This window comes from Suricata suricatta, chromosome 12, assembly GCF_006229205.1.
Source record: "Suricata suricatta isolate VVHF042 chromosome 12, meerkat_22Aug2017_6uvM2_HiC, whole genome shotgun sequence".
Lineage (NCBI taxonomy): Eukaryota > Metazoa > Chordata > Mammalia > Carnivora > Herpestidae > Suricata > Suricata suricatta.
In genome coordinates, this window is record NC_043711.1 from 50,386,572 (window position 1) to 50,404,368 (window position 17,797).

General features: G+C 39.8%; 1 protein-coding gene across 4 annotated transcripts in view; it reads right to left on the reverse strand.

Annotated features, from left to right (window-relative positions):
* PPARG (peroxisome proliferator activated receptor gamma) overlaps window positions 1-17,797 on the reverse strand; it is a 106,953-nt gene that overhangs the window by 16,911 nt on the left and 72,245 nt on the right. For 2 of the 4 annotated variants that reach the window (XM_029918727.1, XM_029918726.1), the window contains exons 5-6: window positions 10,019-10,218; window positions 566-1,016 (exon numbers count right to left, since the gene is read on the reverse strand). In XM_029918727.1, the coding sequence (XP_029774587.1) occupies window positions 566-1,016; window positions 10,019-10,218 (651 nt within the window). Of the gene's footprint in view, window positions 1-565; window positions 1,017-9,029; window positions 9,079-10,018; window positions 10,219-17,797 lie in introns of those variants that run through there. The other 2 variants (XM_029918728.1, XM_029918729.1) reach the window with 2 other exon arrangements.

A 17,797-nucleotide genomic window follows, 5' to 3' on the forward strand; every position in this document is an offset into this window, starting at 1 on the left:
TAAGGGAAGCTATCAGAGAAGATTTCTGGAAATCAGGTAGATTTCCTAAGAGAGTAGGCAGAAGTCAGTAGATAAATAATCCGTGATTCCTGATATTAGAAATGCAATTCAAAGTAGTACCTTCCTGATGGTACGGAAGAAACAAAATCTGCCCCAAACCAGTTAGTTGTGCTTTCTCTATGCCAAGTGAGCACTGACTTCAGCAAAGTTGTACATGTCACTCTTTAAGTGAAATGAATAGAATGAACTTCTGGAGAGAAGGGAAGGGAAGGGAAGGGTGGGGCTTTTGTCTTTCATGTTTGGACTGGACTGGAAAAAATATTATGAAGGATAAAAGAAAAAAGTCTGGGTTGCCAACAGCTCTCAAATGGCCAAGTTTTGATATTATTTCCTGGTATTTTACCTGGGTAGTGATGCTCTCATGGCATTATGTCATTGGCATTTTCTGCAGCAAAACACAGTTAAGTACAGAGGAAACAACGAACACTAAGGAAAGTCAAAATTCTTTCAGCCATCCCACCACCATCCCACCCCCTTTCACAGAAGATAAGAAGACAAATCTTACCTCCACTGAGAATAATGACGGCTATAAATATTGCCAAGTCACTGTCATCTAATTCCAGTGCATTGAACTTCACAGCAAACTCAAACTTGGGCTCCATAAAGTCACCAAAGGGTTTTCTCAGGCTCTTTAGAAACTCCCTTGTCATGAATCCTTGGCCCTCTGATATGAGAACCCCATCTTTATTCATCAAGGAGGCCAGCATCGTGTAAATGATCTCATGGACGCCATATTTTAGGAGAGTTACTTGGTCATTCAAGTCAAGGTTTACAAAGCCAGGGATACTTTTGGCATACTCTGTGATCTCCTGCACAGCTTCCACTGAGCGGAACTGACACCCCTGAAAGATGCGAATGGCCACTTCTTTGCTCTGCTCCTGCAAGGGGGTGATGTGTTTGAACTTGATTTTATCTTCTCCCATCATTAAAGAATTCATGTCATAGATAACAAATGGCTGCAAAAAAAGGGGGAAAAGGTAGTTGAGTTGGAGATTTCTAATTGAGGGTGAACACCATCCCAGTTTCTTTATACACACTTGCTTTGCTAACTAGAATCTTTAAGGTCAAAAATACTTTATGAGAAAATACTCTTATCCCCTGATAATGCCTCCTAATAATCTTCCAGATCCAAACATATTTTACCAAGCTTGGTCCTCTTCTCTTTCAACTTATACTGCAACACTTTACCTATGACTGGCTAAGAGTTCCAGTTTTGGTTGTTTGGAGAGTCTTTGTTGCTGACTCTGAAAATCATACAAAATGTGTTGTTTATCTTGGCTTTCAATAGAATGTGTTTTTAAGCTTCTTTCAATGAAAAAAAAATCATTTTGGCAACTCAGGGTTGAACACATCCACTTGAACATAAAGTAATCTTTCAGTTTTAGATTAAATCTACTCAGATCTCAAATGAAACGCAGTGTGCATGTAAAATACACTTAACTATAAAAAAATCAGTCTGAGAGCAGATGAGAAATACCAAGCCAAGAAAGTGTCTATTTCTTTTCTTAATGCTCTGGAAGCAATCTGTTTTAGAAAGAGCCAGATGTTTAAAGTCTATGGGTAAGTGCTGCATAAAGTGGCAAAATTAAAAAAGGGTTTTGAACTTATTTTTCAAAATATCTGTCCTTAAAGGTCAAATAATAAAACACATGGATCAGTTTATTCAAGTTTGCAATACAGTGCCTTCAAAGCAAGTTGTCAGTCATTAAGCGATCTCTCTCTTTCATTTCCTTGTATAGAACTGGCCAAAGGGTTGTGGTCATTGTGAAGTTCTCCAGGCTACTCTGATTGAGAAGGGGCAGCAGTTTACATACATTGGAATTACTGAACTATAGAAGTTAAACCCCAATCCCATTCAAATAAGCATATGCTCAAAAGCACTAGCAGGAGGAGAGCTGAGGGTATTTAGGTTCTAGCTTGGATTCTGTGGTTAACTATGACTTTACAAAAGTTATTGATCTTCCCTAGGCTCAAATTTCTCGACTGAGGGGTATGGATTAAATTGGGATATTTCCATTTCTTCTCTTGAAGATGTTCTAGTTGCTTTTCTCAGAAGCTGTGTGTGTGGTGTTCATGTGGGTATGTGTGAGGGTCCACGTGTACACATGTACACTGAACATAACATTTCTCTGAAGCAGAGATGCTGAGAATCCCCTTCTGATGGGCAAGGGGAAGCAACATAAGGAGTGGCAGCAGGAGCCGCCTTCAAGACCCCCTGGTTTGGAGATTCTAACTGTTAATCGCTGCACACGTCTATGATTTTCACCTATGATTGTTAAGTCTGTTCTACATTGAAGGAAATAACACTAACACTAAGGATTCTTAGATGTTGAGATTTCCAAACCTGCGTATGATTTCAACACCGCTCACTGGAGCTATTCCAGAAATTATTTTTTCTAACCAAAAACTTCACTTCAATTGTATTGTTTAGTCAACCCCAAAGGAGGGCAGATGTGTGGACTCAAGAATAAGTTTGCTCGTTGGCTCTAATTCTTCAAGTCAATTAGGAGCAAATAATGCTTACTATGTTTTTGGACACAAATGTTTGTGTTTTCCTTCTTTATATCTATTTCAGGATTGATATTAATGAGAGAGGAAAAAGAAAAAAAAAGAGCAGATAATCAGTCACATCAGTTAAAATGTGCTGAGTTCCCCCAGAATGTAAGATTCTAATCACGAGAAAGACTTGCTTTTATAGAACCTAGAGAAAATGTGATTTCTGTTCCTCTAGGAGTTTTGTAGCATATTATAAACATAGGTTAATGAAATTCTGGATTTCTTTACTGCCATGGGAAGGGTATGGATACCTGAGAAGTCTACCTGTAGATACAGAAGTGTGCAAAATATCATAAATATAAATCATCCCCTCTTCACATTGGAAAGACTGTGCCCAGAACTGCCCACTTCAACTCTGGATGCAGTTCTGCTCAACTATTTGGCTCCTTGGCACAGAATATGTATGCACAAAATTCTTCCACCTCCATGTAAGCAATTTATCTGGAACTATGCCCTGATAAATCACCCTGTGACTCTTCCCCTTAACTTCCCCTGTCCCCTCATATAAAGCCCCAGGTTCCTGTTTTTGAAACTCTGTGATAGTTGAACATAGGGCACAAAATCCTGCTAATTTTCTCTCCCAATTTAACAACAATGTGACTTTAACCCCTTGGCAATCGATGTTGGTCAGGATTTCCTGGCAGTAAACACTCAAGGACAGAGAAAGGAATCTGCAGCCCCCACCATCATGCCAAACCATTCTGGTTTTTTTTCTTTTTTTAATCCCTTCAGCATTTGAAAAAGTGAACTGGTAGAGAATTCTGGGTATTGACATGTAAATGAACACCAGGTGGGTTTTTTTTTGTTTGTTTTTCCAAGATTATGCTGTTTCCATTGCATTTCTGAAGTCTACATAGGCACTTTCAGCCTCCATGTAAATCTGTCAAACTGCAAGAGGGATCACTAGATATGATCTGTCTGAAGATCTTCTACCTTTCTTTGCCACCAGTTCACCGATCCTTAGACTGCACACAGTTAACGTGCACATTTTGCCCTGGACCTCCTTACCCTGAAACAGTAAAAAGATAGTGATCCACCTGATTTACAGAGAGCTGACCTCCTTAAGACGAGTGGAATTTGGCTTGTGTAACTTATCTTGGGTTATTAATATTACACTTCTGGTAAAATGTTCTACATAAAAAGGACTTTGCTTCCATATTTCTGTATTTTCTACAAATCAAAGGGAACTCTTCTAAGTTCTTTTAGCTTGTACAGTATCATCTGGTGATCTGCCATTACAAGAGGAACGAGATCATCTTTAAATTTGGTCTTAATGATTTTACACTTCCAGTTTGGAGCCATCATGTATTTATCTTCAGACATTACATCAGATGGCTAAATAAGCATCTCTCCTTAACAGGAAAGAATGTTTAATTACATCTAGGACACCATCAGGGATAGATCTAGGTTTTTGTGGGGCTTGAAATGCACTCAATCATTGCATATATTTATGACAACTGTTGGGTTCAATAATACAAATTGTAAGAGCAAAATTGTTCAGGCCCTTCCCAGAGCATTGGAAGGTTAAGTTTCATTAACTTTATAGTGAATCTGCCTCTGGCCATAGTGAGGCTTGTAGTTCTCACATATCGGACAGACCAGAAAAAGGTGAGACTGACATGAAGAAAATTGCGCTCCAACACAGTGTTTTTCTAGGGGAAGCAAAAACAGTTTCTGTAAGAGGAAATTAGTTTTTTTGAGAGATACATCAAATGTAATTGACTTTGATATATTTTCATTTTCAAAAATGGCTCCACATATCAAAGCCAGGATGGGATTAAAGGTACTGTTTTGTATAGATAATTATATTTAGTTACAGGCCTCTTGCATGCCTCTAATGTATAACACAAAGATCATGGAGGAAGCTGGCTTAATAATAATAAACAAAGTAGAATAATAAAAGTTGACTTTTTTGACTGGAGAAATAGAACAAGAGTGTTCCTTAGTAGTCCATACATCAGCATTTTAATACACAAGTTATGAAAGGGATTATGCATGAGTGAATGCTCTAAGTTTACAGCTCTTTTTGAATACTAAACTAGCAAGCTAAAGGAGATAAATGAGAGAGTCAACGAAAGCACAGATTGTTCTAGTGACTGCTCCAACTCTGGAGACTGTAATTGGTGTAAGAGACAACCCTACCCTCTCATAAACCATCACTTGGTAACCATGTCAGAGTTAAAACTGGCCTGGAAAACTGTGTGTCTCATCTCACGAATCTCTCCTGATAGCCTTAGTTTTCATGACAGATTAGAACAAAGGCTCAAGAAAGAAAAACTGAATTCTTGGGGCCTATCTTCTTCATTTTGTTTCCTTCTTCCTTTTTTACACTTCTGACTAGATTTCATCCATTTAGAGATACTTGGTTCTCCTGGATTAGCTACAGTAGGTGAATGTTAATCAAAACGCTTTGGTTGGGTTTCTTCAACTTCTTTTTGTTTTTGCCCATTTCTATTTTCCTCTTGTTGAGAACATGGGATTTATAGAACCAAAGGGGTCTTCAATTATCACCTACATCATCATGCTCTGACGAGGTATGAACAAATTAAATGAGGCCAGGAGACTTTCCAAAGTCAAATAACTATTTACAGCAAGCTCTGAAATGGAACTAGATTTCCTGACTCATGATTAGTTCTTTTCCCTTTCTGTTGCTTTCTACATGACTTCCCCACTTGTTCTCTTTTAAATAAAATGGGGGAAATTGGGGCTTTTAAACTGACGCTCTTCTGTGGTGGGGTCTTGGAGGCAGTGCCTTTTGAACTACAGGTCCTAGAAGTGCTAGTTTAGTGCTGGCACTGAAGTGAAGTTTGGAAAATCTCTAAATGTAATTCTGTTTTCCTGCATGGTTTAGAGATTTAAGACAAATAAAAACTTAATGGGAAGAATTATGCACACTAATGAACTAGCACATAACCACAGCTCTTAAAAAAACCGTGGATTGGCAGCCAAAGCGTTACTCAGCTGGCAAACAAGGGTTTTGGTCAACTGAATCTAATCATTGAAAAAAAATCCATGTGCTCTTCTTAACTATATGTTTTTAATTTATTGTCTGAAAGAACACTATTGGTTCAGATCTATCTTCAGCTATTCAGGACAGTCCTGGCAATAAAGGAATTTATTTTATTAACATTAATATATAGACTAATGATCCCAGGAATCTGATTTCTTCATTAGCCATTGAAACAAATCAGTACTATCATCCTGTTCTTTATTTATACTAAGTCTCTTTTCTCTGAGGGTTTGTCTGATATTTTTTTTCTCAAGGGAGTAAATTCCAACTCACTCAGGCTTTTCCACAGATGAAAGAGAAAGAGACCACACTTTGTTTAGCTGTAAGTGTAGGATTTAAAAGAACAGGTACCTTTCCAATAGCTTGAGTCACTAGATTTGACGGCCATTGTAAATTTTAGAATAGGAAAATCTGAATGGGTACAGAACTGTTTTCACAAAAGTTTACATTTCCATGTTGGTTTTATTATTCAATAGTTTCCTATTTCATACACTATTTAGAAAATTCATTTTTATGATGGCACCAGTTTGCTCTCATAATTATAAGAACAGTGACTACATGTACCCATCGTAAGCAATGTGATGCTGTGGGACCCAAAGTCCAATATAGAACAAATATCAAGTTTTATTCCTTATTTGCATATAGAGTGCAGCCAGGGCCTCACCATCCCTCAGATATGGGATGAAAAGTTGGCAGGCGCACGAAGGGTTTTTCTATTTGTCGTTTTATGACAAACCATGGCACTGAAAATGGTTTTTGAAAACGATTCTTTGTTTATTTTCATCAACAAACATGGGATCATGTGACAATGATACACCCAATGTGTTCATCACACCCGGGTAATATTCAAACACTGGGAACTTCCAAAGTCCATTCAGTTCTCAAATTGCCATCATGAAACAGAGCACCCTGGTTCTATATTCACGTTTTTCAGAGTTCAGTGGGAACTCTTAAAAGACAGTGCTGGGTACAAGCCACGAAAGGGAAAGAGAATGTGAGGAGAGTCAATGCCATTCCCACTTGAGGGTGGCTAAGTGGCTTAGTGCTATTGAAATTTCTTCTCCAGTTATCCATATCCGGTGATTCCATAACCCATCTGGCCCTGAGCCTAAAATTCCCAGGCATTATTCTTTTAGGGAAGACAATGAAAAGTGAGGGTATCGTATCCCAAAGATATGATGTTAACGTTAAAAACATGGGAGGGAAGCAGAAGCATTTAATTTATCTGCTCATTTATCTGTTTTGAAAGGTGCAAGCAGCACCAGGAAATAAGATACAGGAGCGGAAGTTCAGTGGAGAAGGGAAAAGCCCTGGTTGGCCTAGAGGCATATGCTGGTACAGGTCCTGAGAGTAGAGATTAGCAGGTATCCCAAAATGGAGTAGGCAATGGTTAAATTGAGCAGTGAGATAAATTTAAAGAATGGCCTCTTCAATAAAGCCATTTCCTTTTCCAAAGGTTTTGGGTAACAGGCCATCCTTTATGCTCCACGGCCTCCCCCAGGCTTGGCCTAACCAACACTAATGACATCAGTCTCAAGCAGGCTGCATAATGAGACCCGAGCTGTTCTACTGCACCAGCCATGGCCACTTTTCCACATCCCCTACCCTCTCAGGAGTCCATACTTCTGCATGACTTTTTCTATCAATGCAAATCTTAACTTTCATAAATCCTGGCCAAGAGATAACATAACACCCCTGAGAGAGATGCTATCAAATAAATAATATGACCACGAAAGATAAAGAACAAATATCTAGTCTCATTGGAAATCACAGTTTGGATTTTTTTTTTCCTCTCCCATATTCCTCTCTGAACTATTTCTTTCCACAAATGCTTAATTTGATTTTGCAAGATAAGGAGAAAAGAGAGAGCCAAACAATTCTATTTCAGTTTTGTGTAATCAGGGACTGGATTATTTTAATTTGGCCCAGTCTCTCTTTCCTTTTCCAGACCCTAACAAGAGGCAATTCTGCCTCTATCCAGACCATTAATGATGTCCAGGTTGGTGAGCAAATATTGGGCGAGTTAGAGGCTTTCTGTTCAAAGTCCAGAATTTCAAAGGGGCATAGGCAAGAGTTTTTAATTCAATTAAGCAAATACATTGAGTAACTATTATGTGCAAAGCACAGTCTTAGTTACTATAGGGGAAAAAATATGAACATTTGGCCTCTGAACTTGAGAAGACTATACTCAAGCATTTTGCAGCCCTTTCTCTTAAAATCCTTAATACCTATTTATCCTATAAAGAGCCTATAATTATCTTAACTCCAAGATTTAGAGCCAAATTGCCAACTGGCGTGAGGTCTTAAAGTGATTTACCGTGGATGGGCTCTCTGCCTTTCAGTGATAGGGAAGAGTATGCCAGTCACTGGTAGTTTACATTTAAATCCCTGACTACTGGGGGGAAAATTTTTTTTTTTAAATGCCTTCCTCCTATCTTCTAGGTACTATTAAATGGATGGGATTTCCAGCCTGGACTGCAGGTCTGGAGTGGGAGATAAAGAGAAGGTGGGAAAGCAGTTCCTGGAAAATAAACGGCCCGCAGCAAAACTGTGGAGTAAACACAGTTCTTCCCTGTTCTGCTCCCTTCCTGGCTCCGGCCTCCCGGCCGCCAGGCCCCTATCCCACACTGGCTCTCAGCAAGTGGCCACCGTGTGCCTCACACTGTTAGCTCTTTTTAGCCATGTCACTCTTCTCCTTTTATTGCTCTCCCTTCACACCAACACAGCTGAGTCTCCGTAGTCACATCAGCTACACGGAGGTCTTCACTTGCTTTCGTTTTGCTGTGCCTCGATTTTTTTTTCGTTAATGAATACACAGACCCAGCGTTACTACGGCCTGTAGACTGCAGTCCTGCCTGTATGGGGGACAGCTGTCCTAACCGCTGCGATTTGGGAAGAACAAAAGAGTAAAAGATAAAAATTTCCTGGCTGTGAATATATTGGGATAGCAGGACAAGGAAGAAGATTATTGCCATTCTAAAAAGTGATCAAAATAAAGTTAGGTCAGCATATTTTCCCAAGGCGAAGCTTCTAAGTGCATTTGTCAGTGGGGCTCACTACTAGCCAGTGGGGAAGTAGCTTCCAGGAGGGGGTCTCAGGCTCAGAATGCCCTGAGGTAGAAGTTAGAGGCCAGCATCACAGTCCTGGCTCTTCTGCGGGCTAACTGCATGATCTCAGGAGAAAACGTCCAACCTCTCTGCACTCCAGTCTCCTCCTCCTCATCTTTAAAGAGAGAATCATAATGGCAGCTGTAAGACAGTTATGTGTCTTGAGCATAAAGAATGCCTAAGAATTTTTTTTATTGTGGAGAACTGGATACAGTATCACACTGTTGAGGTATGGTGACCCTCCTGTAGTCAGGAAACTCATTGTCCTTCTTGACTTTTGGCTCTTTACACAGCAATGTCCCACGGGAGTTTTCTGTTAGCTGATACTACGCTAACAGTTTATGGCTAAAAGGGGAGAAAAACCCACATCTTGAGACAGTCATCAAAATGCATTAAAAGCTAATGAATATTTCCTCCAAAACATAACTGAGTGGGGACAAATTTACACCTATCCATGAAGTAAGTACAAGCCTCTCCTGGAGGTGTTCATTTGAAAATAAATGACAGCACGCAGGGCCTTTGAGGGCTGGGACGGTGTCTTCTGAATGTGCTCTGTGCTTCTTACTACCCCAGGAACCTGCTGCAGATATGACAACCAAAGGCGGACCCCTGCCTGTGAGAAGGTACAGAGATGTGACCCAGGTCACCCTGCAAGCAGATGGCAGAAGTGAAATTCCGGTGGAGCTATGTTTTGTTTTCATGTGACTCCATGTTGCTTTCTCAGCTTCCTATGGAGAAAGAGTTCTGCTTTGGAACATCTGACTTAGTAACAATCATAACCTATTCTGGGTTTTCCAAACACTGGTAATCAGAGAGCCTGCAGATGTTTGAGAATCTACGGGAGGAGCAGCCCAGGCAGCTCAGAGCCTCACAGAGGGGAGAACTCACGTACATCATAAGAGGATGCAGCCTCTAGATGCCCAGGAACAATCAACAGAGCTACCAGGAGACATACCTAGATGTATTTTTACCTGAATACCTTTTCCAGCCCCTTCCAAGAGAAAAGCAGGGCTGCTGGAATGGATGTAGTTGTGGCCCGTTAGTTCAGTATTCAGGCTCTATACTATTCTCAAAGACTTTGTAGGAGAATTAGAAGGACTTTTTCCCTTTTCAAAATTAGGTTTACTTCTATCTGAAAACATTTTCTTTCCTGTGTTTCAGACTCAGCCTGCAATAGGTAACAGCCAACAGCTTAACATGACTCTGCATGTGTGTGTCTGTGTATGTAACAAAACAACAACAACAAACCCAGCCACCCCAATGAAGACAGAAGAAGAGAACTAACTGATTTGTCTGTTGTCTTTCCTGTCAAGATGGCCCTCGCCTTTGCTTTGGTCAGCGGGAAGGACTTTATGTATGAGTCATACAGATGTTTTGCCAGGGCCCGGAGATCAGCCGACTCTGGATTCAGCTGGTCGATATCACTGGAGATCTCTGCCAACAGCTTCTCTTTCTCGGCCTGTGGCATCCGCCCAAACCTGATGGCTATAGAGGGAGAGAAATGACAAGGATACATCACTGAGTTTCTGCCGCTCTTCCCCGGTCCTAGCGCCCACAAAGTAGGAAGCCCCTCCTTTCCTCTGCCAATCTCAAGGTCTTGTTTTTCTATCTCCAACTTTGCTCACGTTTTCATTTCATGGCAATAGCATTTGCTGTGGGTAAAAATTACATTGTTCAGTTCTGTAATTAAAATACAATTAATGAATGATCTTTCCAGGAAGGAGAAAGAATCTAAGAGTTCAGCAAAGAAAGTAAAGTACATTTACTTACACATGAAATAACTGAGGGCCAGCTCCTACTCAACCCTCAAGACCCAATTCAAATGTCACCTTCTTTGTGAAGCTTTCCTGGATTTCTTCAAGCAGAATTTATTATTCATTTGCCTGTACTCCAATAGGCTTTGGTACACACTTCAATGACAGCAAGTTTAAAACTGTACTTTTTAATTTTAAAGGTCTATTTATCTCACAATGGGACAATATCCTGAAGGCCAGGGACAGTGTCTTATTCATTTTTGTATCCACAGCCCTTGACATAAGGTCAGGCCGTAAAAGGATCAACATGTTTCACAAACTGAAGGAAGGAACTGTGTAGAATTCAAAGTTGTACAGACAGAGGCTTTGTTCTCAGAGAGTCCGTATGATCTATTTTGTCTCTGTTATAAAGAAATATGGATGGTGCTTTCTTTCATGTTATTAGACCAGAGAGTACTTTTACATTTAGTAGAGAGTAGCCATAATCATTCCTCTGACTCTCCAGGATTACCATTTAATGATGTTTGTCAAAAGTACCATTTCCTTACTTAACATTTGGCTTCCTGTGGTGTGAGGAAGTGTAAAGAAGAAGAAAACTAAAGAAAGAAAGGCAAAGAGGAACATTTAAGAGAGGTTAGTAGGCCTAGGTTGGGGGAAAAATCGTGTTTATACCTCTTTCAACTCAGATGCTCCCCCTCTCCCCCAACAATATGATCTGTAAAACACTTTGAATAACGTTACTTCTGGGTCACATTATGGACTCTACATTTCCCCATAATAAGGACATTTGGATATCACAGCCAATATTATCCTGCGTGCAGCCCTATACTCCTACACTCCCCATGCAGTGGCACAGTGTGTTTTTATGACCATTCCCTTCACTACACTAACTCCTTGAGGACTGAGACTGTCATATTCATTTACATCTCTAGCACTTAGTGGTGTTCTGTCAGTGGTTGCTAAATGCAGGAATGAATAAATGGATGGTTCCTTGCTATATGTTATTATGCTAAAGGTAGCATTCTACCATAAACATATTTCCATCTGAATATTTAGTGAACTTCATTTTCAACTGGCTAGAGGAGAGACTGCTGTGCACCCCTGAGTCTCAAATTCATGAATTCGCTTCAGGTGACCCTATATAAGCTCTATCAATAACTAACACAACTACTGTGTTAGGGGCGGGGGCTCCTTAGGGGCCTCTGACTTAGAGGGGAAGAGAATGTTACCTCTCAGTTAGGATGCTTTCAAATTAAATTAGCCTATATCCATTTGGTAAATCTGTCCTCTGCCTATGACCTCTTCAAATAGAAATCTTAATCGCCACTTTTTGGTAAAAAAATCTAGTCTCTCTACTCACTCTTCCCCGTTCTTTTTTTAGTTGCACAGGGATGGGACATGAATGGTTGCTCACATTCTTATCGTAGTCTCCCACCCTTCTGCCCCAGATTGTTCAGGTCCCGCAGGATATGGTCTCATTACTTACTGTATTCTCTTTCTCAGCATGGATCACAGTAATCATCTACAATGTTTTCTTGTCTCCCTTATGTAATCTCCATGAAGGCAGGAATCTTATTCAGTATCATATCCTCCGCACTTAGTATAAAGTCCAGCACATGCTAAGTCTTTGTGTAATATATATTGAATTAAAACAGGAAAACCCCCCACAAACCCCTGAGAACCAGACAGCAGATTCCTTTCAAAATCCTTTTCTGTGAAGCCAGTCCCATTATTTGCTTCCCTGTACTCTACTTATTACTTTTTCATCAGCAGTTCCCAGTTGAGAAGTATGGAGCCGAGGAGAGGCAGGGCATATTAGAATCACTCAATAACTTCTAAAATTATGTATCTTCCATAGAAAGTGGTATTGATATGCCATTCCTCTTCCCAATGAGGAGTGTATAAAAAACCTGGGGTTTGGGACAGTTTAGAAAAAGCTTCCTAAATAATGGGCTACTACTGCATTCATATATTAGCCCAGGTAGCAAACTAGTACTATACTTCTTATATTGGCTTATGTTGGTTATTCTACTAGAATCTATGGGTACCAGGTTTTCTCACCTTTGCTCTTGGGTACAATACATGGTAGGTATACAAAAAATGCTTGATGAATTAAACTCTAAAGTATCAAGTTTAAAAACAGGAATTCTGTAACTAAACAGAGTGGCAAGAATCACCAACAATCTGTTGCTCTTTAACTATTCAACAGAGTGCATGGTACCTTCTCTTCACACAATGAATAATTATTGACTATCTACTGTGTGCTCAACATTGCTCTAGGCTCTGGTTACATTTTTACAGGTAACGTATAAATACACACTGAAGTTTACATGTCTAGGAAAGCACTTTTTTTTCCCAGAAAGTTAACTTAAAATAAACAAATAGCCAAAAGGGAGTGGAAGGTCCAGACTCCCAGTCATGGGATGAATAAGTCACAGGGATGAAAGGTACAGCGCAGGGAACATAGTGAGTGGTACTGTAACAGCAGTGCATGGGGACAGATGGTAGCTACACTGTGGTGAGCACAGCCTCACACAGAGACATTACATCACTTATGTTGTACACCTGAAACTAACGTAACATGGTGTGCCTACTATATTTCAATTAAAAAAATAATAAGATAAAAATTCTGTTAGGAAAAAGCCCAGCCAAACAGAGCTACTTATTATATTTGCTAATCTTGCTTTTCTGTAACCTAATAAAACAGCCAAAAATAACTTCTGAAAATTAATTTAGAATTACGATATATTAAAGCAAAAAGCCTTCTGCTACAATCTACATAATATGTGAATTTTTAGAAGTCAAAGTTCCCCCAAAAGGCTAAATCTTACAAATTTTCTGTATCATTAAATGGTCATGCTGCACATCAAATTCAACGAATCAGACCAGAGGTTCAAAAAAAGGAATAAAAAATACATTCCATTTGGTGAACTAAGTTTGCATATGACATATGGAAATTTGAAGTTGTAGAGAAAATACCATTTTTTACTTGTATGCATTTTTAAGGGAGAACCTGTCGATTTTATTTTGTTGCTTTTGAGTCCGATGTAGTAATACCTATCTACCGCATGTGAGGAGGTGAGATAGGGCACAGAAAGTGTTCAGCACAGCACCTGGCACACAGTAGTGCTTACTAAACACAGCTTTTATTACTTATGGATGAAGTGGTCTAGGTCAACCATGTCTACTGTGGACTATAGACCAGACTATAGATATCATTTCATAGTCATGGACACAGGCCTAGATTCTTTCCCATAGATAAAGAACAAATCCTGAAAGCCAGATCCATCTATGTCTATGTCTATCTCTCTGTCTTTAACTTGTTTAAGGAATGGTGTACTGCTTCTTAAACCTCAGTTTCTACCCACTGGGTAGAGGACCTGAGAACCAAGAGGGAGGAATTCTCCCTTTGGATTGCTGTTTCCGATGAAACTGAAACTAGAGCTTAGAAATAGAAAGCAAAAGTTCTAGATTGGGGACCAGACATATAAAGGCTGAGTGTGCCCATATACAAGTATATTTTTCCTCGTCTTCCACTACTGCCTCAAAGACAGAAGAAAGTGCTTGTGTGTTCCTCTGAGTCACTGAGGGAGTACTTTTGGCCTCTCTGGAAGACAATGAAATTAATACTACCCTTCAAGTAGTCAGAAAGTCTACTTTCTAGTTTCAGCTCAGTGAGAAACTAGCTAAGTGGCTTAACTTCTTTGATCTTCAACTGCTTTATCTATAAAATGAGGGACTTGGAAAAGAAGACCTCTAAAATTTCCTTCTTTTTTTTTTTAGCTCTAAATTTAGCTATAAAATTCTATAAATCCTGATGACACATAGTATTGTAGAACATACTGCACTCTTTTTTTTTTGAGCAATAGTTGTCTAGTCCCCGAAGCCCAGAAGGAGAAAAAGACACATTGTGCCTGTTCTAAAGATCCAGCACCTGACAAACAGCAACTTCCAAAATACTGGCATTCAGTGTCATATCATTAATCATCTACAGAGAATTCATATTTCTTGGTTTTAAAAAAAATCTGTCAGTATCAGAATCAGTACACAGCCTTCAGGAAGAATAGGTTTGTGGAGACTCAGTTTCTGGTGAAAGTGTATTAGCTTACCTTTATAAAATACACTTTTACTGAACTGAATGCAGTTCACTGCTAGCATATGAGATTCAGTGCTGGGTACTTAGTGCTGATTTACTGAACACACAAACTCCAAGCACATGCAGTATTTAGATATCCTGCTCTTTGGATCTCGGTGTAACACTAAGAAACAATATTTCTTTTTTTTTTAATGTTTTAAATTTATTTTTGAGAGACAGAGAGGCAGCACAAGCAGGGGAGGGTCAGAGAGAGAGGGAGACGCAGAATCCGAAGTAGTGCTGACAGCTCAGAGCCTGATGCAGGGCTCAAACCCACGAGCCACGAAATCATGACCTGAGCCGAAGCCAGATGCTTAACCAACTGAGACACCCAGGCGCCCCCAGAAATAGTATTTCTTAATGAGAGTTACTAACATGTTTTTAAACTACCTATCTAATTGTAGGAGCATGGAAGACAAATGTTACTTAATTTTAAAAAATAAAGCGGTTTTCAAAATAATATATCCGAAAACAGAAGAATGAACTGAATTGTGTTTTTATCTTTCAACATATAAGGGGTAAATTGGCAATCAAACTAGGCTTCTGATAAGGCTGTATCTCATGGTCAATTTTAACATTTATTTTGCAAAAGGCTTATGTAAATAAGACATATAACACTATTGCTTTTAATAGGTCTGTTGCAAACAAATTATGTTTTTCTACCTCTTTCTTGAGAAAACACTTGTGCATTCTGAGTTGTACAGGATCTGGCAATCTACTAACTATCATTTTCTAGCTCTTCTAAGTAAAAAAAGACATGGAGCAGCTTTAGCACTAATATGAAGTGATTTTTTATTCAGGGGTAACATTTTCAAACTATCTGTAGAGGACGTAAACATTTGTCTAGGTTTCTTTCCAAAGCAGAGATGAGCAAAACACCCCTGCCTTCCCTGACTCACTCTCTGATTCCCTGAAGTCTTACCTGAAATCACTGAATTCACTCACTGAACACTTGTGTGATGCACGACACGGTGCTAGACAGACTGGACGGGGGCGGGCAGGAGGACAGGATGTGTCTAGTAGGGGAGAGCCTACACGCAGCAGATTATTCTCTTATGGACCGCTGTTCACTAGCTCCTTCCTTTCCACCTAAGCGGATGTCAAGGTCCTAACCCTGCTTGTAATCTCCTGTTCAGTCCATCCTTCCTCCACCACTGAAGGTACAGAAAGAGTAGTCTTCCTTCTTTTCCTGCGTTTGCCATTACTTACCTCCCAACCTAATGCAATCTTGCTTACCCCTCATTTAAATTTCTAAAACTTTAAGTCTCTGTAAAGTCCCCAGCGCTTTTTTTCACAGCCAAATCTAGGGGCCTTTTCAGAGTTCTCCTTTCTACTTGAGCTCTCCAGCATCCACTGTCCCAGCTTTTGCTACTGTTGACCTTCACCCTCTGACTTCAAAATGTTCTCACTGTGGTTTCTGCTTTTCTGGTTCTCCTATCTTTGTGCCTATTTTCCAGACCTTTCTGATGGCCCCTCTTCCTTCCCTTTTATTCTGCTCTTCCTAGTTCAATCTTCTAACTCAAAAACTGTGCTAATAACTCCAGCCCTCTCTTTCCTGAGATCTGGACTTAGTTTTCTGTTTCTATATTCCTTTATAGATGGATACTGGATATTCTGTAAGACCCTCAAATGCAACTTTAAAAATGAATTTTTCCCTCTCTCTCTGCCCCTTCCCCAGCTCATTCTCTGTCTCTCTCAAAAATAAACAGACATTAAGAAAAGGTGGGGGGGCACCTGGGAGGCTCAGTCAGTTAAGCATCTGACTTGAGCTCAGGTCATGATCTCATAGTTCGTGAGTTTGAGCCCTGCATCAGGCTCTGTGCTGACAGCTCAGAGCTTGGAGTGCTTCAGATTCTGTGTCTCCATCTCTCTCTGCCCCTCCCCCAGCTCGTGCTCTGTCTCTCTTTCTCAAAAATAAACATTAAAAAATAATTTTAAAAAGGAACTTTTGCTCTTCCCCTCCAAACAGTTTCCCCTCTCCCTGCCTCCCTTTCTTAGTTAATTCATCCTATCACCCAGCTAGATATCCTGAACAATTTCTGACCTCTCTTTCCCTCAGACACTTGTATTTACTGGTCACTGCTCCGATATTTTTCTCAATTTAATTTCTTCTCACTAACCCTTCCCACTGTCTTGGTTCATAATACTGCATTTGTCTTCTGATGAATTTCTCTGTTTCTCTAATTTATCCTTTTTACAGCTGTCAGTAGTTTAGATTTTGGTAATATAGATCTGATCACTCCCTTGCTTTACAAAGCAGAGTGTGGGTGTCGCAAGAAAGGTTAAAAACACACAGAAGAGGAAGAGGGGGAATTAGAAAGTCTTACAGAAGAGAAGGCATTTGATGGGGCCCCTCTGTGACAGGGAGCCAAAGGGCATACTACACAGAGACCCAGAAGTATTCCATCCAAGAGGGCTCTGCAGGAACCGCAGCGTACACGGTTTACCGAAGGATGAGCGGACAAAGGGCAGCAGAGGGAAGAGGAGGAGGAGGCTAGCTTGTAGGCACACACGCACGCCGTGTGGGTCTCAGCACAAGCTGCCACGTGCCTCAGGACCTCTTACTTTGTTACAGCGTCTGGAAATTAATATTTGGGTAATTTTTCCTTTATATTACAAAGAAGACTAAAGAAAAAAACATACCATATTAAAGTTTAAACATATTTGCCATTCAGGCTTTTCTTTTGTACAAGGAAGGAGAGAACTGACTAAAATGCTGAGTGCCACAAATATCTGCAAAACCATTTTTCTGGATTTTTATGAAGCTGCTGAGAAGTTATTTTTAAAGTTGTCAGCTTTTTTTTAATAACAGAAAAAAAATCACATACATTATATAATAGGATGTCCTAATTAGTAAAGCTAAGGTTTCACTAATTTTTATATTTATGAAAGGCATAATTTTCATTCAAATCTCACTGGTATAGGGAAAACCTAGCTGAATGACTCATAAGTAACATAAGTCAATTCGTCTCTACTTCACATTATTTTTTTTAATGAAGTCTACACTTTAATAAAATTAAATTCATAGTTCATATATGAATAGCAGGTCCAATACAAAGTATTTACCATTCAAAATTTTATTTTATTTTATTTTGAGAGGGCAAGCGGGGGGAGGGGAAGAAAGGGGCTGGAGAGAGACGGGGGGGGGGGGGGGGGGGGGGGGGGGGGGGGGGGG